At 40.7% G+C, this 24,718-nt stretch overlaps 1 protein-coding gene and 4 non-coding genes across 5 annotated transcripts in view; 4 read left to right on the forward strand and 1 right to left on the reverse strand.

Moving 5' to 3' along the window:
• m1ap (meiosis 1 associated protein) overlaps positions 1–23,556 on the reverse strand; it is a 36,091-nt gene extending 12,535 nt beyond the window's left edge. The window contains exons 1-3 of the mRNA XM_069722560.1: positions 23,299–23,556; positions 22,925–23,122; positions 18,026–18,191 (exon numbers count right to left, since the gene is read on the reverse strand). Of these exons, the coding sequence (XP_069578661.1) occupies positions 18,026–18,191; positions 22,925–23,122; positions 23,299–23,556 (622 nt within the window). The remainder of the gene's footprint in view (positions 1–18,025; positions 18,192–22,924; positions 23,123–23,298) is intronic.
• trnaa-cgc (transfer RNA alanine (anticodon CGC)) lies at positions 7,665–7,736 on the forward strand. Its single transcript has one exon. It is a non-coding gene; the product is annotated as a tRNA-Ala (tRNA).
• Positions 8,895–8,966, forward strand: trnaa-cgc (transfer RNA alanine (anticodon CGC)). Its single transcript has one exon. It is a non-coding gene; the product is annotated as a tRNA-Ala (tRNA).
• Positions 21,389–21,460, forward strand: trnaa-ugc (transfer RNA alanine (anticodon UGC)). The gene has a single exon. It is a non-coding gene; the product is annotated as a tRNA-Ala (tRNA).
• trnaa-ugc (transfer RNA alanine (anticodon UGC)) lies at positions 22,345–22,416 on the forward strand. Its single transcript has one exon. It is a non-coding gene; the product is annotated as a tRNA-Ala (tRNA).
• Positions 23,557–24,718: the final 1,162 nt, after the last annotated feature.

Raw genomic sequence — 24,718 nt, forward strand, 5'->3', positions numbered from 1 at the left:
GAGGACAGGGGATAAGAAGCGCTCTGCACACTGTATCACGGAGGCTGATAAAAGAGGAGAGGGTTAGAGCGAGGGAAAGGAAACCATGAGATGATGAAAAATAGCAGTCATCTTTTTTTCCTGGGCGACACAGTGTTGCAGTGGTTTTCACTGTCGTCTCACAAAGGTTCTGGATTTGATTCTGGGCCTTTCTGTGTGGAGTTTTTATGTTCTCCCTGTGCCTGCGTGGGTTTTCTCCGGATACTCCGGCTTCCTCCCACCATCCAAAAAACATAATGGATGGATCTGTTTTCCTTGGAAGTATACGTTTTAGGATTTAGCCTTTCATCCAAAACAATTATAGCTCCAAAAAGATTCAGGAATTAACAAAAGATCACTCTCACAGTGACTCCCACACACTTCTATCCTCAACCCTAAAAGGACCATGAATATACCGGGACTTCATGTGAAAGCGGATGGGGAGGAACGATGAGAGCAGACAAGAGATTGCAGAGGTGATAAGGAAATAGCAAACCTTTTAAATGAGCAGGACCAGGAAGTGGCAGAAGGAGACGTCACATTTTCCTCTTGCCAACAGGTGGTTAGAGAAGTACGGCAGAGAGAATGTGAAAGACAGAAAATGAGATAAAACGTGAGGAAGTAAGAGAGTGATAAGAGGAAAAAAGAGGGATATTGGGGAGGCAGACACTGCTGGAAGATTAACTGGGTTTTTTTTAAGACACAATTCAGACAGAAACTAACCTTAGGCAAATGTAGAAATTGAGACGATAAGTTTAATTACTGTGTTGTGGAGATAAGAAAATCCTTGCAGGTTGCTGTTTGCAGTAAAACTGAAATAAAAGTTTTAGGAAGTTATGTTACAACCTGGGTTACACTCACCCCTCTAAACTGCATGGAAACTAAAGATTTGATGTAATTTTCTTTTTCTTAATATTGATTTAATAAAATTGCTGTCCAAAAAAAAAAATTGTGATTCAGTAATTGTCATCAAAGTCAAGTATCAAAACGTATTGAATGAGACCCAGCAGGAGTGATAAATTGCTGCCATCTTGAATGCCCATGGACAATTAACATATAGAACATGTGCTCAGAATTTCACCTCCACATCTTTGAATTGCACCATCAGTGGTTTAATTGGACCCCCACAGTTGTAAAGTACTACACACCAGGGGATGTTGCTGTCTGTTACCTGTAGTGTTGCAGCAAAAACCTCCACCTGTTTTCCCCCCCCCAACTATAAAAACTAGCTTCTCACCTTAAAAAGTAGACGCTCTGAAACAGTACTCTAAGTACAAATTGTAGTAGGTTGTAGTAATTTTACAGAGTACATGTGCGGTGCAGTAACTGGAGGCTCCTCTGAGCGTAGTCAACTAGCTAGTATCTATCAATAGCATGTGAGGTGTTTAGGGAACGTCGGTAAATTGTAGCTACAACAAATAACCTGGGTTACACTATCCCTCTCTAATCTGCATGAAAACCACAGATTTGTACGTGATGTCATTTTCTTTTTCTCAAAATAAATTTGATATAATTGTTATAAAAAATATATATAGTTCAGGAATTTTGATTTTAAGTGTTTTGGTTGAGCATGGGCCCACATCCTGCTGCTGATTGTAGCCTGTTCTTAACCAAAGGCTTTCATGAAGCAGACATTGTGAGGAGCGACCACGAGACCTCACAAATACATTACTTTCCCTCTATCACTGCTACATATCCTTACACAGTGACCTTTGTGTCCCTCACACTTTTATCTCTGCTCACTCTTCTGCCATTCCCTTTACCTGGCGCCGCGCTAGTGGCAGCCTGCTGCAGCAGCTCCCCCCTGAGAGCCCCCCTGCTGTAGTGAAGAAATTTCCCCTCGGGGATTAATAAAGTGTATAAAATCAAAAAAATCAAATCAAAAACCGACCATCTGTTGTTCTGTGCACCGTACAAAGAAAGAAGGAAAGAGAGAAAGAAAGAGAGAAAGAGAAGAATAACTGAAACTGCTTCTTTTGGCTGCCAAAACAGGTATCTGCAAACTGCAACTGCAGGAAACACATCTGACACCCCGCCCTTTGCTCTACGTTTTCTGTTATGACTATGTCTCTCTGGCAATACTGCTGATTTTGTACTGAGTTTTTTTTCATGGTCTTTTGACAAATTAAGCCGAAACGAAGTGTACAAAATATCAAAGTACTTATATTGAGAAAAAGTGACAGACAAAGACAAAAATTGGATTGAAAAAAGGAGTGTTTTTTTTTTAGTGTTAGTATGATTCCCAGCAACCAGCCAGTCTCAGTGTGCGACTAATAGGTTCCATATCCTGGTGTGAACAGTGATATCCGTCTCCATCTGTATGACCACCTGCTGCTCTGCTAATTCAGAGGTGTGAACAGCCTGACCTTGGCACTGTGTGTGTGGCAAACTGAAAAAAAACATGCATTCTGATTTACACGCATAAAATAATTCCAACAATGGATTATTGTTCCTCTCAGTCTGTCATCTTCAATACTCATTTGTAGCTAAAACGATCTAAATGTGTGCTTTCTATCTGTGTGGCCGTTTTTGCGGTAGCTGCAGTTGGGTGTGCGTATATCAGGAGGTCTGGGTGGGGTTTCCCTCTGAGCACCTCGGTGCACGTTCAGCCACCACACACTAAACTGAACTCGCTGACTGCGATGGAAAATGAAGTGTACGAGATAGACGGAGAGAGAAAAAGGGTTGAATGACTGCAGGTGTGCGGTTGTAATAGTAGCTGAGGAGGAAAAGTCTGGTGAAAAGTTGTTTTTACACAGAACCAATTACACAAAAATGTACTACAGGAATGGTGTTTATTAACATCCAGCAGGAGTTCACTTATCACTGGATTTTCAAGAATTTCAAAATCACCGTAAGGAAAATAAAACCAGACAGGGTTTCCTTGCTGAGGTGCTCGAGCAGGATGGTAACAAAAGAGAGAATTTTATACTAAACTAAGCATTCTGTAGCTCAATTAAAAGCAGCGGGTCTGAACAGCAAAGCCTACACGGAAATGACATAAAGTGCTTTACCGAGGAGGGCAGCTGAGGACTCGTCCATATATGGTCACTTCTGGCTCCAAAAAAACAAGATGGCGAAGGCTGAAATGCTAAACTTGAGGCTTCAAAACGGCAGCTCACAAACCAATCGGTGATGTCACGGTAGGTTGCAGCTACACAACCTTCAATAGCTATGCGGTAGAGCGGAGGACTGTAGTGTTTGACACCAGACAGCCTTCGGTCGGCTCGATGGACAGGTTTTTAGGAGCTGGCTGCTGATTAGAACTCAGCTCGAAGTGTGTACAGACAGAGAAAAGTTTACAGTATATTGCATTTGGTTTGAAATACACTCGCTAATAACAGCAAGTGAAATATGCCTTACTTTATTAACAAGGGGTTGTAAACTAGTTTAGTCGTGTTGTGGGTGTCTAACTTGACTACACTCACAAGGAGTGAGTGTAACTTCAGACACGTTCCAGTTGAAATTTCCGACTAGAAATTCGGACCTCCCAGTTGAAAGGGGAGGTCCGATCGTGTCGCCCTGACTGTGCTGCATCATAGGGACGATATTGGCCAGATGAAGAACCGTGCTTGTTGTTATCCAGAGACAGAGCTTTGGATTCTGCTCAAACAGTTCAGTTTTTGTCGAAAGGGACCAGAAAGTCTTTTTTTCGTCGTTCCTTAAGTGGCTGTGGATGAGAAGACTGACACCGGTCTAATATCTGTCCAGAAATACCAGCTTATCAGCATGAAGACAGCAGACAGGAGGAAACAGATATCCTGGCTCTGCGTGAAGGCAACAAAATCCGGCTACTGGCAGCTTTAAGACTGACTCCTAGCTCTTAAATGAGGTCAGGGTGCAGGGACACTACCCTGCACTGTCCAGATGACAACAGTTAATACAGCCACATTTCCACGCATTCATTCTGCCAAGGCATTGTTAAAATAAAACGCTCAATGCTTTCTGCTCTGTACGTCCACACTACTTGTGGAGAGGAGGACCGACTGCGAGGAGCCTCAGGGGATAGATGAAGTTTCACATTATTATTGTAATGTAATACAATAAATATGACTCGCTGTGAGGCCTCAGGATGAAGACTTGGTTTAGCCCTTTTTTTTTTGGGTATAATTCTTGGCTGTGGGCCAGTGGATTAGAATCCTCCTCTCAAGGGACAAAAATGTTCACAGTCATTATTCTTGCGACTCAAACTGGATTTGCGGGATGTGTGCTGATCCAAGTGCAACTGTGTGGGGTGTGGAAATGGCTTAAGTGTTCTGGAGGAGGCAAATAAGGAGAAGGAGAACACTTCTACACAAAAAGAGCATTACTGATTCAAGGTGGCAGTGACACAGATAACAAGGCAAACAGCACATACTCCAGGCAGTGCAACAGTTAATATGATTACACAATACAGAACACCCACAATTTTGGCAACGTGTATATATTCAGTTGCGACCTGTATGCGTATTGTTAAGTCATAATTACTGAATTAAATTTTGTAGTATTAATGTGCTAAAAAGACCGACTTGGGCGCCTTAACTTCATTTCATACATAAAGTGCAAATTTAAACGATTTTTAAAGGCAAACTGATCCAAATTCTCTTGCAGCCCAACTCTCACAGGGATATGCTGCTATAAAAGTTGCAGTCTGCTGAATGGAGTTTAGTCTTAATCTAAGCGGACGCACTTTTAAAAAAAAAAAAAAAAAAAAAATCACACTTGGTTTAGGCAGAGGGGAACAATAAATCTCAGTTAATACATCATAAATCTATGGTAATACAAGAGGGATAACGCGAGAAGAAGATAAAAGGATGGAGGAGATGGGATACTACACAGACAGTCTGAGGAAGGAGAGAGAGAGAGAGAGAGAGAAAAAACATGGCAGAGATTTTCTTTTTCTTTCTCCCCCTAAAAAGATACATCGGAAAAGAGGAAAAGGGGAGGCAGCGGAGGAGGAGAGAGTAATTAGGTAGCTGGAGAGAGAAGAGAAGGAAAGAGGAAAAAGTCCTGTCATCTCGCTGTTATGCTTTGATGGAGCAAGGCAGATCCGGCGGCGCGGGGGTATGATTAAAAGAAAAGTGAAAATTAAAAAGGAAAATTACATACGGAAGGACCACACACACACACACACACACACACACACACACACACACACACACACACACACACACACACACACACACACACACACACACACACACACACACACACACACACACACACGTTAAGTGGAGAGAAGGTGCCAAGAGAGATAGTCATGAGTCACTCATCTGTTGACATAAATGTACTCAGGCAGATAGGACACATTGCAAAAGTGCACGATGGTTCATAAGTAAACAAAAATAAAAGCAAGAGCGTAAACTGCAAAAACAGAGACACACACAGAATTACACAATCACACACACTGTACTCTGTTATTTCAGTCCTAACCACGACAACTGCCATGTGTCCCTTGTAAAAGCTACTTATCTCTTGTACAAACTGGACAGACAGACAGCAGAAGAAAACAAAAAATCTGGAGGGGAAAACAGCGAGCGAGCGCTGCGGTTTGAGAAGAAAAGGAAGCGAGTGAGACGTGGAGAGGAAAGAGAGGGATTAAGGAGATATAATGGGCTGTAATCCTTTTCTATTGAGAGACGGATGCTGCAATCGCTGATGGGGTGTCAGTTGAAGAGAGCCATTTGTCCAAGATATGAGTCTGCTTTTAGACTCCTGCTACCTTTAGCTGCGAGGCAGAGCAAAAAGCACAACTCTCTTTTTATCAAAGATTTATGAAGCCTTTCAATTTAGAAATAATGTTGATTGCTGTTGTCAATCATACACAAACATGAGTCGTATCTTATAAGTGCCTTTAAATATAGAATTAGAGTAATTCTCACAAGCTGTAACAAACTCTTTTAGATATTTTCCTCATTATCAGTCACACTCCCACACTGCAGATGTGGCGAACTGTCAAGGTGAAGCGTTTCTCCTGCCATATCACATTAAAGGCTTTCTATCAGTTCGAGACTCAAGAGTGCAAACAAGAGGAGAAAAATGTGTGATTATTGTAAAAACAGTTTTACTTTTTGTTCACTAAGCAAAGTTTCACTCCAGACTTTTCCTTCATTGAAATGAAACTATTCCCACAGATGATGACTTTGGGCTATTCTGGTAAGTTTATTAACTCTGCAACATTAACTTCACTCATTTACAACGGTGAAGCAACATTTACTTCTAGATTATCTCTCAGTAAATCTAAACAGATCCTATTTCAATCATGGATAACAACTGATTATTAATTTGTGAGCTAACCAACACAGAAACAGTTTCCTCTGTCCATAATATCTCTTGTTCAGAGCTGCTTTACCGGTCATACAACCATGAATAAGAAGCACCTGTCATTCACTAACATTGTGTTTCTCAGTAACATCTTCCACTACGGGGGGGTCTTGAAAGAAACGGATACATGAACAACAATCATCTACAAACTACAAAGAGAATTAAACAACATGTGGCAACGAAACATTTGGAACAAACCACAAATATTCAGGCGTCAGCCCAACGTTTATAAAAAGGAAAGCAGCATTATCAGGTCATGTTAATGTTACTTTCAGTCAAATATCTGTCATACTGCTGTCAGAGGGAATGGTCCATCTAATCCTTCTCTAAATCTTCCCGAAATAAATATCGCCTTTATTCACGTTAACCCGGACGTGAAACAGTATTTTAGGAAACAAGAAAGTGAATCATCTTCTAAATGAGTCTGCGGCTGTTTCTTCTGTGAATAGAACAAGTAGCTGTGTTGATGCTGCTGATGCTGCTGATGCTCGGTGAGCAGCAGCGACAGTTCTGGAGTTTGGAAATGATAATGTATACTGGATTTACAGAGCAGGGTCTGTCTGTTGTATCACTGCAGAGCAGAGGGACGTGGACACTGTGTGGGTGTCAACGAGTAAACAATGCTCTTTCAAATGCAGCACATGTTTGCATGCGGAAAGAATTACATCCGGGCCTGTCTGCCAACAACTCCACGAAGTAAGAAATATCTCTCTAATTTCAGGGAGGCTTTTGTCATTTCAAATTAAGACATAAAATCATGAAAGACAAATGTTAGATTTATTGAAAGTGGGTTTAACGACCACAGTGTGTTCTGTCACGGCTTATATTTGTGATGAGTTGGTGTGACAGTTAGGAGGGGGTCCTCTCTCCTCTTCACGGCCGTGGAATGCCTCGGCCCATTTCGGTGCCAGTGTTCACACTCAAAAGCAGCCACACAGCCTGCATGAGACACAAGAGGTGTCACGCCTCGCTGCTGCGGCGCATCATCCAGAGTCTCGGCGCCTTGCCCCCCCCCCCCCCCCCCTCCCACACAGGCGAGTCGCAGCAGTACAGCGGGGTGACGTCCCTTAAGGGGTCAGAGGCCTGAAAAAGTCTGAGAACACCTGATGTATGATGACATTATGACTACACTTGCAGACTTTTAGCAACTATTATACTGTTATAACCAATAAAACACAAACAGGTTTGAGCCTGTTACATATGCACATTCACATGCTGAACATGAATTCATTACTTCTACATTTTTCAGTCCTGTTAACCTTTGTAAATGGAGTACAGGTCAGGACGCTTGCAACATAAAAATCTTGTGTCATTATTAGAAACCATCTCAGCAGATAGCTGGAGGGGATGTAGCTCAGCGGTAGAGCGCATGCTTCGCATGTATGAGGTCCTGGGATCGATCCCCAGCATCTCCACCTTTAACTGCAATCTCAAGCTTCTTTAGCATTTGGCTAAGTATGATAATGGTTTGCATTGCAGACACATATAGGATACGATAACGTGTCAGGTTCACACTCACTGGAGCATATTTGAACATCTCTGGGAAGAGCACACTCTCCAGGGAGCTTGGGCATGTGAGGAAATACTGTTTACCACAAAGCTATAGCAATAAAGGAAGTTATTGAAGTGTGGATGGATGGATGGAGGAAAGATCAATGATGGGATAATACAGAGCCTCCACAATCTATAAAAAAAAACACTGTGGATGGTGTTTAAAGAGAATAAAAGCTGTCACTGGGAACCTGGATTTAGGGGCTAAATATACGCGGATGAAATGGTTGTTTTGTCACTTTGAGAAGCATTTTGCGAACTTGGTATTTAAAATGGAATAAATGCCTCCACAAATCCGAAGACTGATGTGAAAGAGACTTCAACTGTTTGAATGAATGAGTCTTTGTCAAAATATGATGGTGAGGAAACAGATTGTGTCAGCCGTTTGAACAGGATTTACAGGGAGCCTTGAGAAGGATGCTTCACATGGATTTTCATAATACTGCACATTACTATGAGGCAAATTCTGGCTGAATGAAAAGGGTCAAAAACACATACACAAGCCCATTTATCTGCATGGTGATTTACATAATATGTGGAAAACCACACAAAATGCACACAAAAGAGGTACATAAGTACACATACTGAACAGATACACAATATCTCAAAGTTTTACATTGCTATAGAGCAACTACTTTTAAGGTGAGAAGCTAGTTTTCATAGTTACTGTGCTGCAATTGCAGGTAACACACTGCTACAGCAGCAACATCCCCTGGTGTGTGGTAACTTCCAACTGCGGGGGTCTGAATCAAAAACACGCAGGTGAGGCGTTATTGTTCAAAAGTTTCAGCTTCACACTTTTCTCTAAAAGCGTGCTGTCTCTCATTGCTGCCAACTTGGAAGCGATTGGTGTGGCTCAGTAGCAAACAAAGACAAGTGTGTACAAAACAACGGGGAAATCGCTGCATTCGTGAGTATCGCTGTTGAAGTCTTCCATCTGAAAGACTGAAAAATAGCCGACTTGACTTTTACACTGTTGGAAACTGAAGACTAACAGAAGCAACACTGCAGCTGCAGCCAGTGGGGATGTAGCTCAGCGGTAGAGCGCATGCTTCGCATGTATGAGGTCCTGGGATCAATCCCCAGCATCTCCACCTTTAATTACCCGTCTTTAACATTTAATGGCGGATGAGGTAATTCAAGTTTACGTAAGAGTCTCACAGGTCTACCAGACGGCACGAGGGGACGTAGCAGTGCATGTACGAGGTCCTGGGATCAGTATGTGGCTTCTCATCTCCTTGTAATCGTTTGGTAAAAACAGGCTATCGTCAGCGCAAGGGTGTGTGTCGATGCAGAACCACAACACTTCAAAATCAGGCACTGGCAAAAATAGTGACTGAGCACACTGAATGGCAGCAAAGAGTTTTAATACCAGAACTTAGCACAGGTCCCCACTAAATTATTTGATAATGGAACTTCAACTTCAACAGAAACTCTTCTGTAATCTACCGCAGCTCATACAGCATCAAGAGACAAGAGACAGATCTAAAAAGTTTCTTCTGAGAAATACTCAGGAACGGGAGACTAACATCAGCAGATGAACTTTTCTGAATCATTGCCTGAGACAGTTACTTCTATCAATAATAAAATACCAAATGATGACATTTTGTGTGTGTGTGTGTGTGTGTGTCACAATCCATTACAGGAGTATAAAAGGATGTGACATGAAGTGTCAGCGGTTTATGGAGCTACCTGAAGATACTTCTGATGGCAATAAATGTTCCCGTCAACGAAAGTACAAATGGTTTTGTCAGGTCTGGATACGAGTTTTTCAAAGAAAAAAACCTGTCAGTAAAAATGTCTTAATTCTGAGTGAAGTCATTCATATGCAAACTCCCACTGAGATTCACTGACATTTACACCATTTAGAGACTCTGCTGGTTTCAGCTCGGCTACGTTCTCTTAGTAACAGCGTGTTTCTGCTTCACCAGAGACTCAAAGTCGTCTCATGACAAACCTACGTCACACAACAGAGTGTCAACAAGGAGCAGCACAGAACTAAGACTGCTGCGGGATGCAGACTGCAGTAGATGGTGTTTCCATTTGTATCGACATGCAGAAAACACACAGTAAAGCACGTGGATACAGACGTGTAACGATGCGTATAGATTGTTTACATGCGTACCGCACAGCGAGCGTATTGTTAGATAGTGTAAATATAGGAACACCAGCTTACGTCAAACTGATATCTAGACATCACAAGGAGAAGACCAGAAAATAGCACATACAGCAGGCTGAACAAAATGAACCATACATGACATGATCGACAACAACAAACGCACACGTACTATATGATACCCAATCTGTCCCTACTGATGAAGACATCACCAAAACCTCTTTATTTTCACGGTGCAGCTAATCTCAAATGGATTTGTTATCTCCTGAAATGATGATAAGGATTTCAGTCTTTTTTTCTTTTTTTTTTAAAAGAGAATACATCAGCTTATGCAACTCCTCAAATAAAAGATTCTAAAATAGTTTTAACAGTTTTAACATCATTTGTACATTTTTCGGCTAAATATGATCAGTTAACGCTCCTCCTTCACAGCTGAAGCTAATACTGTCTTTTATGCTGTATTTCCATTGCGACACACGCACACACAATACGCAATCTGCATCTTTTCAATGTGATTATGTGCCTCACTGACTCCACCTTCATGTCTTGTACATCAGTTTAAACAGCTGAACTTCTCTCAACCTTAAACTGTACAATATGCCCTTAAAAAGCCACAAAGCTCTTTCTCTGCTGACTAATGCAAACAATGCCCGATCCTTGAAAATGGATTCACTCTTAATACAAGATAAACAATAGGACTGGGAGATATCACCTAAAATCAATCTCATGACTGATTGTCTCATTTACCTTGAAAGCGATTCATTTATCAATTCTTTAGACACAAGCTTTGTGTTTGCAGTAAATCTTTTTAATTAGTTTCATCATTTATTTAGATCCTAAGTAACAGTTATTTAACTTTCAATGGTAAGAAAACTTTTCTTTTAGTAAAGATTTTGATTGTTTTAGTTCTTTTAATGGTAAAATCATCCAGTCTTCTACCGTCTTAAATGGATCGACCAGTGTATAAGTATCCCTGCAAGTGACTTTTTTGGTCATATTTACTGATGTAGAATTGTAGATTAAGTATTTGCTGAAATAAAACTAAAACTTATAGTCGTTCTTTATTAAGATATATGCTTTTATTCTTGTTCCCTCAGCTGAATGTTTGAGCTTCACTCTGCAGAATCATGTCTGTGCAGAGTTTAAAACTAGAAAGCTGTTTTCACATTCATCGGCTGAAGATTAAAGTTTCTCTGGCAACTGAAAATCGGACTTTAAGGGGCGGGTCTACTAGCAGGATTTGTGACATCACAAACAGTTTGGAGGCCAATCGTGGTTCAATTCACCTTACAGAAGTATAATATAGAAGCTTGACACATCTGAGGATGGACTTTACAGTGAAGCAGGAGACCTCTTTTGAAATGAAATAAATTTGCATATTCATAGACTCTGGAACTTTTAATGAGAGAAGAAGATGTCATTTTTGGGAGTCTTACAAGACAATGTTTTGTGAAAACCCACATCAGAAGTAAACTATTATTTAAAATAGAGTATTTTATATGCATCTGAAAACATGTCTGTAGGGGATCTTCAAGGATTGTTTCACAGCCCTAATAAACTCTCAAGGAGTGCTCTTATCATTTATAAAATAACAATAATAAATATTCGAATGTCATCAATTACGAATGATGACACCTAACCCGAGGCTTATAGAACATATAGCTCAGTGGTAGAGTTCATGTTTTGCCTGTACGAGACCTTGGCTTCACTCTCCAGTGTCTCTATTTCGTGGCTCCGATCAGTACAAAGTTTTCACAGCTGCTGAGACCAATCTGAATAGAAGACAACATATTCCTGGATACAATGGGGATTGCCAATCAAAGCACTTTCAAATATAATAATGGTGCTCTGGACCTAATTATGAAGTCAGAGCGAGAGGGAGACGGCTCAGGTGACAAAGGCCCAGGTGTTCATGGGAGGCAGTCAGACGAGAGTAAATCACTGTCGCTGCTCCAGAAGGTGTTTGTGTGCCAGCATGTCTGTCTGTCACAGCGAGTGTCCTCCAGCGCGGACGATGACTTTGCATCTTACTCCCAAAACAGATGCTGCTTTTGTTTTGTTTTAGAACTCCTGATTCTATCTTGACCAAATCAATGCTCTTGAGGGGAAGCTGCACTGCAGCGTGATGAGTGTTTGGAAAATAACACCAAATGTTAAAGCTTGAATGGAAACTGTTGAATGGCAACAGATTGAACACTCTCTTCGTAATGAATTCACAGCGGCAGCAGATGGAGGGACTTGGAGAGCTGGAGAAGGGCTCATATTTCTCTCGTCTGGAGGGAATAAAGGAGCAAACTGCTAAGGCTGGCAGCAGTGATCTTTGGCATGCAAATCTTATGACGAATCCAATTCATCCATGGTATTATCTGTTCTTAACTTTCAGATAGCACATTGCCATGGTCTGTGATTTTTCTGTCACAGACTGTGTAATTGTTAGTATTTCAAAAATGTCAAGGGCATGTACAGTCATTAGCTTTCATTAACAAACTGTCATGCATTTGTTTGGAAATGGCTTCCCCATTCTCCTCCACGACAACCAGCCCAGCAGCTACTTCTCGCCGTGACGTAACCGTCGCTTAGTACGGGGTATGAGGAAGGGGAAATGAATTTTGATGATTCTTATGACTCATGAATTAATGACGTTTCAAATATCTCTTCACCAACTTCCTGAACGATGAGAGGAACAGACTCGTGCGGGAAAAAAAGGAGCAGAAAAATAAAACGTTCTTGGTGATTAATGTCATTTAGTGATTTGTCCTGATTGGAGTCTCTTCTTGAAGTCACAACGTCATGTGTGTATCCAACATGCCTTCGGTCAATCAGTGTCATTCATAGATCTGCTGTTGAACAGAGGTCAAATATGCATGAGGTGATGAAGCTACAGAGAATACTTAACATCGATGAGGTGTTGGGTTGAGCTCCCCGTGTCTTTAAGCATTGTGGGTCAGCTTGTCCAATATTGCACTAATGTATAACAGCTTTCAGAGGTTAAACTCAGATGAACCACAAAGTTACATGGAATAATTATCAAGTAAGAGTTAGATCTTAGTGTCACCTATTTTGCTTCCTGGACATTTTGTATCTTCGTAAATATGGTTAAAGACTTATGTGGGAGGAAACTTTCTCTAAATAGATGTTATGCTTCTCTTCTTGGTTTGGAGGAGACCAATTGTCACACACTCTCAACCAGAAGTCTTCTCGGGTTGATGCCAGCACTGCAGTCAGCCTCCGGCGATGTCGCCCTCATGTTCTTGGCCTCAATCAGGCAAAGGGCCAGAGGGTGTCTGCTCACCAGCTAATGCTGTTATCAACACCTGTCTGTCACGGTTCCTGTGTGGTCTTCTTTTCTGCCTGTCTAATCCTCTCTTTATTTTTGTATTCTGTCCTTTGTCAGCCATTCTTAGTTTTATCTTTTTATCATTCTCTCTACTTCTTTGCTCAAAAACTGTGCTTCTCTTTCTCAAAAGACAAGCACTCTTTCCTCCTTTTACTCTCTTTTTTCACATCTCTTTTATTCTCGTATTGTTATCGAGTTGTAGAAACTTTTAAAAGGGATTTTTTTTTTTAATAAAATGACAAATGTATTATTTGCATCAACAAGACATGATAAAGAAGAGACTTCTCTACTGAGAAAACCTCCTCTGTCAAACCTACAAAATATGTATTCCCCATTGGCACAATCCCAAACAAACTTGTTCTGAGTGATCGGTGTCGCTTCCCCTTTTCGCCCGTTTGAATCTGATCTATGCTCGCGGCATAGTTCCATTAGAAGGGTTAAACAATGTTAGCAGGCCAAAATGCAAACCTAAGATAGTGGATATGGTAAACCATACACCTGCTTAAAATGAGTAGGTTAGCAATGTCAGTCTCATGGACCTGCAACCCCTTTTTACCTCATTCCCTTTACTTTGATCAAACTCTGACCTCAGTTTCAACACAAATAATAAATGAGATGCTCTTCTGTGCTGTCTTGTGGAGCAGAAACTGCATCTCCAATGACAAAAAAAAGGCAGCGCTTGACAGGACAGACAACAATCTGTCTGACCTTTAATGCATAGTGTTTTTAACAGTGAAAAACAGAAGTTATAACTACTAAGTTTTGCAGAAAATGTAAATTTGAATGTCAAGATTATGAAAATAATCCTCCTGAGAAAAATCTAAATGAGGCTATTTTTGAGAATAGTTGCTACTCCTGATAATTACCTTCACGTTGGAATGTAAACTGGAGGACATTAGACCAATACTTATGCATAATATATCAAACTTTCAACTGGCATCACAAAACAGTGCATCAGCCAAAGATTTGATTTGTTTCATTTGAATACCACTTTTGTAGCCAAAAGGAAAAATGCAATTATATTTTTCGCTCGTCAATCTCAACCATAGAAATATATAGTTTCTGTCTCTGACTTTCCCTGAGGAGCTGCTTCGTGCAGTGTGGGACAGCTTGTTGACTCTACTTCAGTCAACAACAGCAGTTTGGCTGTGAAGAGGAAAACCAAAACCACTGGTGCCATAATCATCCCTGTCTCACTCTGCTCCTGTCGCTCTGTGACCCATTTCTGTTTCTTCTCCCTGGTGCTCGTCTGTACAATTACAGAACAGACTGAGGGTTAAGGGATATAGTGGCAGAGTTTCAACAAAAACAGGATGCTTATCAAGGCGTGGACTTTCAGACACTCACACATATTTGCACTTTTATACTTGGGAGAACGATTACTGACATAAAGCATTTCCTGGTCTCTAACATTAATCAGTACAACTGTATTCATAACCTCAAGCCTTCCCCTAACTTTAACCTCTATATGCCTCCAACCTCGACCAGAAACTCAAGTCCCAACCCTTAAAAAGTACTGAATAAAAGGGAGAACCATCAAACATGTCCACACTGTCCAATATCTTCAATCTCATATCTTCATTAAGATAGATGCACATGAGTAAACACACACACGGCTGATCTCACAGTTGTGCAGACAAAATGAAATATGCGGCATCTCAATAACACAAACATGTTGGCATGCACACAAAACACACACAGCCAAAATAAATAGTCTGGTGTTAAGTAACACACCCAGATTCAGGAGTGTTCCCAGAATCAACATTGCTTCCGAATATTTGACTGAATCAGGATCGGAGAACTCGTCACACTTTACTGTTCACAACCAGAAGTGGATAAATGACAAAGGATATCAAATAATACAAATTTGATTAAACATTAAAACAGAAGTTTCTCCCTGCACGCTGACCTTTTGAGCAGCTCCACAACACAGTGAACACCCCGTCATACTTCCACTAGGATGGTGGGTAGTGCATCCAATAAGACTGAGTAGAATTCATACAGGCTAGACAGTTAAACTTCTTATCTTTGATTTAAGTCCGCTTCAGTTTGCAGCCAGATGAACTCTGAGGTCACTGCAGCTCTTGGATGCAGCTCTGACCCTGTTCTCTTGTCTATGCTGGTGGATTCTTACAGAATTTTATCCAAAATGTTTGTGGTTTATATTGGGAGTAATATCACAGACTGAAGTATCATACCAAGTACATCCAGGACAAGTTATTTTTTTTATTTTTTTTATTTTTTTTTAAGACATTGTGATCTTTTAGGTCTGATTGCTTGAAAATTCCACAATGTATTGCATAAGCCAGTTGGTATATGCATATGCAAGAGTAAGAATAAAATGTATGTGTAAAATGTGTACTGTATAACGCTGTTATTATTCCAAGTCTAGGAGCTAAAACAGTTTGTATTTATGTTTTTTCAGACAGTGATGTTACTCGGTGGTCATAAACGCGCCGATCCTAACTGTAAAACCAACACAGCGGAAAAATTCTACACTGCGAGCCACCCAAACACTAGTGGAAGCAACAACAGTGTGTGTGGCGATGTTATGGTAGCAACAATCACTGTGGAAAGAACCATCTCTAAAAAAACAGTTTTATGTGGGACATCGGCGGTCTGGTTCCACCACTGGTATTGGCATAATTACGAGGCTGAAGGTCGTAGTAACAACGAGCTTGAATGACTATCACACTTCAAACACTCTATAAAGGCTTCTGAGGAAAACAACCCAGAGGAGGAACCCAGTGATGTATTCCCTGTGGCATCGTAGCAGCTAAAAGGGTGTAGGCCTCATCAAACTCCCATCATCAAGCTGTGGTAACGACAAAACCACATCTCCAAGGCTTCATTCCAAACATTTCTCTGTTGAACAGCATTGTTTTTGTTTTTTTTTATTAGATACCGATGAGACACAGGAACAAGAATCTCTTACATTGGTCATCGAGTAGAATAAATACAAAAGAATTTGGACTTGAGAGATTTTTGGAGATTTTCTCCTGGATGCTTTCATACAGTCACTAACTGCACACGCAACATGATCACCGGCCTTGCCCCCTGCATAGGACTGGACACTGACTTTACTACTTTTACGGTAGCGATTGATTTGCTTCGCTACTATCTATTATCAAAAATGCCTTGTAATTCTGCGCAAACATTTTAATACCAAGGCTTAATCCACACGAACAGGTTTCCATTTTAAAATGCATAACTTGCTACGTTTACACGGGAGAAAATCTCATCAGCATCCGCTACCGTTTGCCCGACTAAAGTTCCTGCATTAGTGTTAATACAAATTTGACATTCCCTGTATCCATTTCAAATTAAAAGCTTTCTAGTTTTTCAGTTGACAGAAACAACATTTGCAGGAACGTGTTGTGACAGAAATTGTAAAATACTACTTTAGATATGTCATCCAGAGCAACCATTGAAAATAGCATTAATAAATGATGGAAATATACATTATTGACTACTGTATGGAAACTTGTCACCATGGAAACAGTGGTTACATAACCTTAGAAATGAAGCAACAACTTAACTGTGCGCATGTGTCACAGCTGCACTCCGGTTCTTAAACAAATAGCACTACAGCCCTGATTGTAGCTACGGAAAACAACAGTTACACTTTCCCCCTCTAAACTTCAAGAAAAATAAAAATTGGTACTAAAATGTGTGATGTAATTTTCTTTTTGTGAAAATGGATTTTATAAAATTGTTACTTGAACTGGTATCAAAATCCAAGTATCGCGACCTGTTTTGAAAATAGAATTTCACCAGGACGAAGTAGCTCCTTATAAAATAACCAACATGGACTCCAAGGGGAGCAACAGCAAGCTTTACTGGAGAGAACTGGGGCAAAGCAATGACATTCCTCTTTAGATGTTATATAAAACAGCAGAGACGCGATGAAGACAACAAGTTTGCAGGCAGGATTACATAACTGATAGAATTGTGTTAGGTGAGATAAAACTCACAACATCATTAGTTTTTCGAGCCCAACATTACACAAACTTCAGAGAAAACAAAGCTACAATCAGTTCAGTCACTGATTCAGATAACTATTTATCACCATGGAATAAATATTTCAGATGGCACATTAATATTTTTACAAGAAAGGCTTCTCTCTTAAAATTGCTCTCATTATTTTCTCCTCTTTGGGCATTTCGTCCTCACTTTCTACATCTCTCATTTTCCTCCTCTTCATTCCAATCCAAACTTCACTGCACTTTTATTCAGAACACTTCACTTGAACCTTCATGTAATGAGAAAAATGATTAAGAAATTTGTCTCAGAGAGGATTGCCAAATGTTGGGATTGTTGCAGAGTTCTATAAATTGTAACGTCTGTCTTGAGCGTTGAGTGAGGAAATGCTACAAAACTGTAAAACTACAGTGTTATAAATGGGTCAGTGCTGCACAACTCAACAGAAGATGATAAAGAAAGGGGGAAAGTATTTGGAACGCGTGGGGGAGTAAAAGTCTGCTCAGGAAACACTGTAGATATCAGATCTCCTTCATGTTGATAGAGTGTTTCTTAATGCTCTTTGCTTATTGGCTCAAATGGAGCTACATGTTCTGCTAATAGTGCCGTTATTCCTGCAGCAACTGTATGTGTACCAACACTGTGTCGATGCTATAACAACCCTACATTCTGAAACACTGTGTGCCCTAATTTTGGGCAGGCGTGCATTTGTCTCCTACCTTCAGTCTCAGTATGTGTGGTTTCAAGCGAGGGCGGGTCCCAGTCTCCTGCACTATCAATCTGGACGACAAGGAGCCGCTTCAGTGACACCAGGTCAGCATCTTTGAGCCCCGTCTCCAGCTGATGAACAATGCCGCGCCCTGGCTGGCTGGTCACCACAGTAACCTACGAATAAAGTAACAGGTAAACAAAGGTAAAGAGGAAGAGGAAGACGAACCTCCACAAGAATCACCTTCACTGGAAAATAATTGTTGAGGCTCAAGTCTAAGGTGGCGGCAAAGATGACAGAGCGAGTCACAACGTGCACATTTCATGACCCATTAGCTTTTGGCGATTAGATGCCAAGTGTTGGTCAAAGGGAAAATCGACATCAGGGTGTCAGCAGTCTTAAAATGAGTCGGAAATCATCCTCTGAAAGCTTACTCACACCACACTTTGCACTATTTTGGTCAGCAGCTGTGTTTTATTGACAGATGGATCCCTCTGCTGAGATTTGGCACCTTTGCTGCAGGAACTCAAGTGTCCTGTTACTAATGTCTGCTGTCAAAGTAAAACCAACACTGTTCCTCGAACACAACCACTCTAAACAAACCCGATCAGTTTTGGTTGCATTATTATTAAACCACATCGATGTTCCTCCGAAAAGCTTTTCTGTCTTGAATTGTTCCAGCTGGCGTCCTAGAAGATCATAACTTTGGAGGAACATCCCCACAACAAAGCATTCTTTGTGTCTGACTTTAATGGTTCTGTTTTACTTTATGGATATGACATACAGTAAATTATAGTTACTAAATTGAGAGCATGATGTCGGACCCACTGTCTCAGTCTACAGCCATTTCCCACCCCAGCATACATGTGGCATACCATATGGTATAATGTCTACATTTAGACACACTGTACAGCTACCTTTTCATGGAGGAAAAATACTTTCTTTAACTGCACTCTTGCCTTAGGATCTGAAATCTTAATGTTTTTCTGTGACTGAGCTCATCATTATCTGTAAATGAATTTTAAAAAACAACAACAACAACTCTACAAAATGTTTTTACTAATCCATTATTTTCTTTGATAAGGACGATTTCCACATTACATTTACACAAATGACAAGATCTTAAAATTAGTGCTCAGATCTGATAACAAATGAACATATAATTAGTTTTCTGGGACATTTACATGGCGGGAAAAAAGATAAACTAATGTTAGACTGCTGTTGAGCATTGTACTGAATCCCATTAACAGTTGCAGTAAATGATGATAATAACAGGATCATTGATGGGTTCTGGTCTCTGCTTCTGTCTGTTTAGCCGAAAGCAGAATCTGCTGCACATCATTAAGGAGAACACGCCCACAATGAATGCCAGAATCATGTCTATGAATGAAAACATGTACTGTATTAGTGAAGCAGCAACACACCCGCAGACACACATGCACAGGGCGACGTCTCTGCTTAGTGTCTCCTAACAGTGCTATTCATATCGGCTGCTGTCGGAAACAGCGGGTCTTAGTGTAATCGTCTGTCGGGAGCTTCCTGTAAACGCTGGCTGGATTTGAGAAATCCTCATCAACAGCCCACGGCCTCGTGTCCAGAGGATACGTTGTTTACATTTAACAAGCAAGGCTCTTTTCTCAAATGGCTCCCCATTTAACATTTAAATTGAACAAATTAGATGCTTTCAGGAATGGTAGCTAATAGTCCTTTTCCCCGAAACTGTCATTTGCTGACATCAAAAATGTATTTGTGCCTCAACTTCTGAAACTAAAGCTTGAGCTGAATTACATAACATACAAATTAACCGTTTTGTGATATGAGTTGCATTCAAGTCAAAGCTATGGTCTTTTATTGATGTCAACAATTCTATCCACTTATGATGGAACAATGTGCTGTCCATTAGTGACTATTTAAAACTCTATAAAATAACAGGTTGAAATATTTTGGACACTACAAAGTGATAGCGGGTTGCTTTTTACTGGCAGGGGCAGCACTAAAAACTATTACAGCTTTTCTGATGTCTGTTTTAAAGCTCTCTCTTGTCAGACGATTCAGTCGCAGATGAATAGAACCCATTTGCTGGATTTGAAATGTGCATGAGCTGTTTTTAAGGGGACTACCTCATATAAGATGTGAAGAGTTCTCAGCCACTGAAATGGACTGTAACCAGAGACCGTTTAAAAACATGCTAATGAGATTCCTGATTCAACGTGTTTTTTTGCAGCTGCTAAACACACTGAATTGGACCTGAAGAGAGCTCATTTAATAGGTATAAGTGGAGCCTCTTCTCTCCATTAGCATGAAGGACAAAGCCCGAATATCAAAGGGGATCTATTCAGCCCGAGCTGGACTCCAGATGAAGAGATGCTCCCTCACAATAGACATGAAGAGACAGAAACTGTCAAATATTTTGGGAATGACTTCATATTCAAAAAGTGTGAAAAACTGCAAAAGCAGTGACTTGATGTTATAGTTATCGAATTCCATGTTCAGGCAGACACATTTTATCCAAGAGGCACACTGTTACAAGAGCTTTGAGCACTGGGAATCATGTTTGTTACAACTCTACTTCACTTACAGATGCTTTTGTCACATTATGGTCATACTGACAACTAATTCACTGAAGTGGTCAAATCTGTTGACGCATCTTCTGTCAACATTATGCCGCCATTCTTTTACGCCTTTTAAGGAAGCAATTGTTTGCCAATACAAACAGTCACACAACACAACCATCATTACAAACCTGTACTTATGTCAAACACAGCAGATCAAGACAGGTACAATTGGTATGCCATCAAATCACAATTTAAGGCTTGCTATGAGAAAACATAGCAGATACTCAGCAGAGTAACCACACAGTGTCCATCACCCTGTATAACAGATATTTGCTAATTCCCAGTTTTCAGCAAAATGTAGCCATTCGACATTGATTTATCAAGGGGATGTAGCTCGGTGGGAGAGCACACGCTTCCCATGATGTCCTGGGTTCAATCCCCAGCATCTTGAAAACTTCCATATTTCTTACAAGTTGAGCAGCTCCTCTGTTCACATAAAAACTCTACACAGTTCAAATACATCACAAGTCATTATAAAGAGCAGTACAACTAAATGGACGTTCACTCTCAAGCTGTGTGAACATGCTGTGAGTCATGTTCACGCTTGTCAATTGAAAGTCAAAGAACTGATTCTCTTCAGCATGTTTTCTTGCAGACGTGAAGGAGTCCTCATCATCTAATTCTGGCCTCCAAGCAGATGATTTGTCCAATTAATTTTACTGTGGCCGACAAATTTCCATTTCGGAGTAACATCACGAGTTTTAGTAGTGTTGTAATACACTCCCATCAGTTGATCACTTGGTTTTAAATGTCTACATGGGGATGTAGCTCAGTGGTAGAGCGCATGCTTTGCATGTATGAGGTCCTGGGTTCAATCCCCAGCATCTCCAATTCTTGCCAACCAAACCTCCGCACATTCAGAAGTCAAGCAGCCCTACATGTGCTCTTCTTACATGAATGGAAATGTAACTAGCGAGAGACTCTGCAGCGTGAAGCTGGCCCCACACTGGAGGATAATTGGACTCAGTTCTTGGTCCGATTTGCCCCCTCACACAATCATGGGCACATTCCAGATTCAAGGCTGGTCTGAGCCGATTATCTGCCGAAATGATTGTGTAGAGCGAGAGGTTTACAGACGTAATCTTAATGTTACAGATTGGATCAGAGTCTCCCTGATTTTGAATCGGGATTTCCTGATGATTGAAAAGAACAGCGAGGGAATATTGAGCAGAGACCTACAAAAGCCAATGAGAGCCAGCTGATCGGGAAGTGTCATCAACCCCACAAGCCCAGAGAACAATAACATTAATGTGAAACACCATCTCCATGGCAGTGGGAGGTAAGAGAATGTTTTCAAATGACTACATTTCTAATGATCACAGGCGTCACTCTAGCATCCACCTGCTTACAAAAAACAGTAACATTATCTTTTTTAGTTTTTAGGGTCTTGGGGAAGCTGGAGACATCTCCGGCTGTCATTGGGCGAATGCGTGGTACATCCTGGACAGGTCACCAGTTCATTACAGGGCCAACACAGAGAGACAGACAATAATTCAGACATGTTCACACCCACAGCCAATTTAGAATTACCAATCAAACAAGCACGCATGTCTTTGGAACCCGGAGCACCCAAACAAACAAACACACACAGGCAAACATGCAAACTCAGCACAGTAACCACCACTGTGCTGCCACAGATTTAAACAAATGAACAGACAATGCTCTTCAGCAAGTTTTTTTTTTTGTAGACATAAAAAAAAAAAGACACATGAAGGGGGATGTAGCTCAGTGGTAGAGCGCATGCTTTGCATGTATGAGGTCCTGGGTTCAATCCCCAGCATCTCCACTTCTTGCCAAGCTTAACTTTGACCAGAGGTGACGGTCTAACTCCACTTACTGTAAACGCAATACCAGTCTATCAGGATAATTCTCTGTGCTTATGTTGGTTTATATACAGATTGACTGTGTGCTGTAGCATGACTAGTGTTGATCATATTAGCACCAGCACAATAGGATCACTTAACCAAAACGTTCTGTCAGTGCAAGGGCAGCTCAATACCAATGGCTTTTCATTTTGATTGGTTGGTAGTGGTCATTGACAGTAATTTCACTGTGGACACCAATAATAGGCTTTATATTTTAAAGTTGTTTAAGTCACATCTGAAAGTGTACAGAAATTAAATTTTTCTCGTGTGGTCTAATGTTCAATAGGATAAACTGCCCCTTTACATTATAATATTTATGATTAGGCTGCTACCATAACAGATGCATAAGATGAACACATTTTTTTTTTTTTATTTGTATGACATTTAATTGTCAAACTAAAATTTCATGATTGTGACAGCCCTACTCACCTCCACAGAAATGTTGTTGCTGGCCTGGCTGCCACTACTGGTGTGTCTCATGTACTGTTTAAACTGCTGCACACTGTCCAGCACTGCCTGTCGCAACAGCTCCCCTCCTCTGGCTGCTCTTCTTATACAGCCTTCACCTGGAATAGACCTCAGCTCCTCAACACAGGAATGCAGCCTGGCCAAGTTACCACGAACTTGCTACAAATAGGAAGCGACAGGGAAAGGAAAAGGGATGAAAGAGAGAGATAATGTGGGTGACAGGATGCAGCAATGGGAAAGTGGGTGATGTATAAAGTAAAAGAGAAAGCAATAATAGGAGAGAAATAATGTGTTTTCTATTGCTTTCAGGGTTATTTCACCTTTATCTGTCTTACCACAAATGGCAGTAGACATTCCTGCTGCCTGCTGATGGCGTACAGACTAAGCAGCGGTATCCTACAGGGTCCATCCAGACTACAGGCCAGGGACAAGAAGTTGTCCAGAGCATCACACAGCACCGTACAGGTCTCTGACCACCAGGGTGGCAGAGCCTCCACGATCAGGACCCTGGCTGGTTGCCGTGGGAATGAGGAGGACCAAAAAGTCAAACTCCCAGTGTTGGACGAACCTGCTGGCCTCTTTCTGTTGTCCATGGACACCTGAGAATAATAAACACAGAATGCCAGAATTAAGACATAGACTTTATTAATCCCACAGTGGGGAAATTTAGTCGTCACAGCAGCATAGAAACACAAAAAGGTGAACACAATAAGAAAAAAAATGACGAATACGTATACATAAAGTAATTCTAATAATAATAATTTTAGAAAAAAATAAGAGCAATGAATAAATACACACATACAAACTATACACAAAAAAATAAATAAATAAATACAACTTGGGATGGATGGAAAGTGAACAAAGCAATTATCACCAAAAACCAAAACATCATGACAAACCTCTGCTCGGTAGTGATAATCAGCGCTGGCAGTCGACAAGACTGTAAGAAACTAGGTTATTAATTATGTAATTTTCACATAACTCAAGGCCATCCTTTACTTCAAAGGAGGCTAATGTGAAAAAAAACATTACCATTGAAGTAGTTTTCATGGAGGACAAAATATTTTGCTATCCTTAGCTGCAAAATATGCCTCAGGTGGTCAAGAGTTTATTGCACAGAGATGACCCTCACTTTGTGATGAATTACTTCAGTTAATTGATGTCTAGGGAGATTAATCCAGAAGTATCCCAATTTTAATTTTTACAGCTTCATGTGCATCATCAGATGGAAAAAAAAGTCCATCTGTGTGGATGTCAAAAGGCAGCAGTCAGTCATGCATCACAGAGGGTGTGGCCGGAGGGTTGGAGAGGGGAAACCCCCATGTCTCTTTGAGTCAATTACTCCATCTGAAAGCCCGTCATTATGGAGTGTATGTCTGTGTGAAACTATGTTTTTCATGTATGGTCACTAGCATTATCATGAGTAAAGGGAAGTCCTTTACTTGACAACATCAGTGTTTCCCGATTATGACACACAGCGGCTCAGTCAGTCATTTAATTTCCCCATCTCAGGGAGCAAGAACAGACAAGACGACAGTGTATAACGAAACAGATGAAAACTTTAACATGGCAACAGATTACTCACCAGTCTCCACATCCATCATACAGGTTTTGGTATCTGTCTATAATTGCTTTGAGGATAATTGTTTTGCAGTAGACCAGCACTGTATTATTCTAACAATCAAAACAAGAGACAAAACAAATGTACTTCATGAGGTAACTAGTCAATTAACAATTCATAACAAAAAGTTTATT

This window comes from Brachyistius frenatus, unplaced genomic scaffold (assembly GCF_029030835.1).
Source record: "Brachyistius frenatus isolate BFR_SWC_R1_liver_20210118 unplaced genomic scaffold, ASM2903083v1 Contig_295, whole genome shotgun sequence".
NCBI lineage: Eukaryota > Metazoa > Chordata > Actinopteri > Embiotocidae > Brachyistius > Brachyistius frenatus.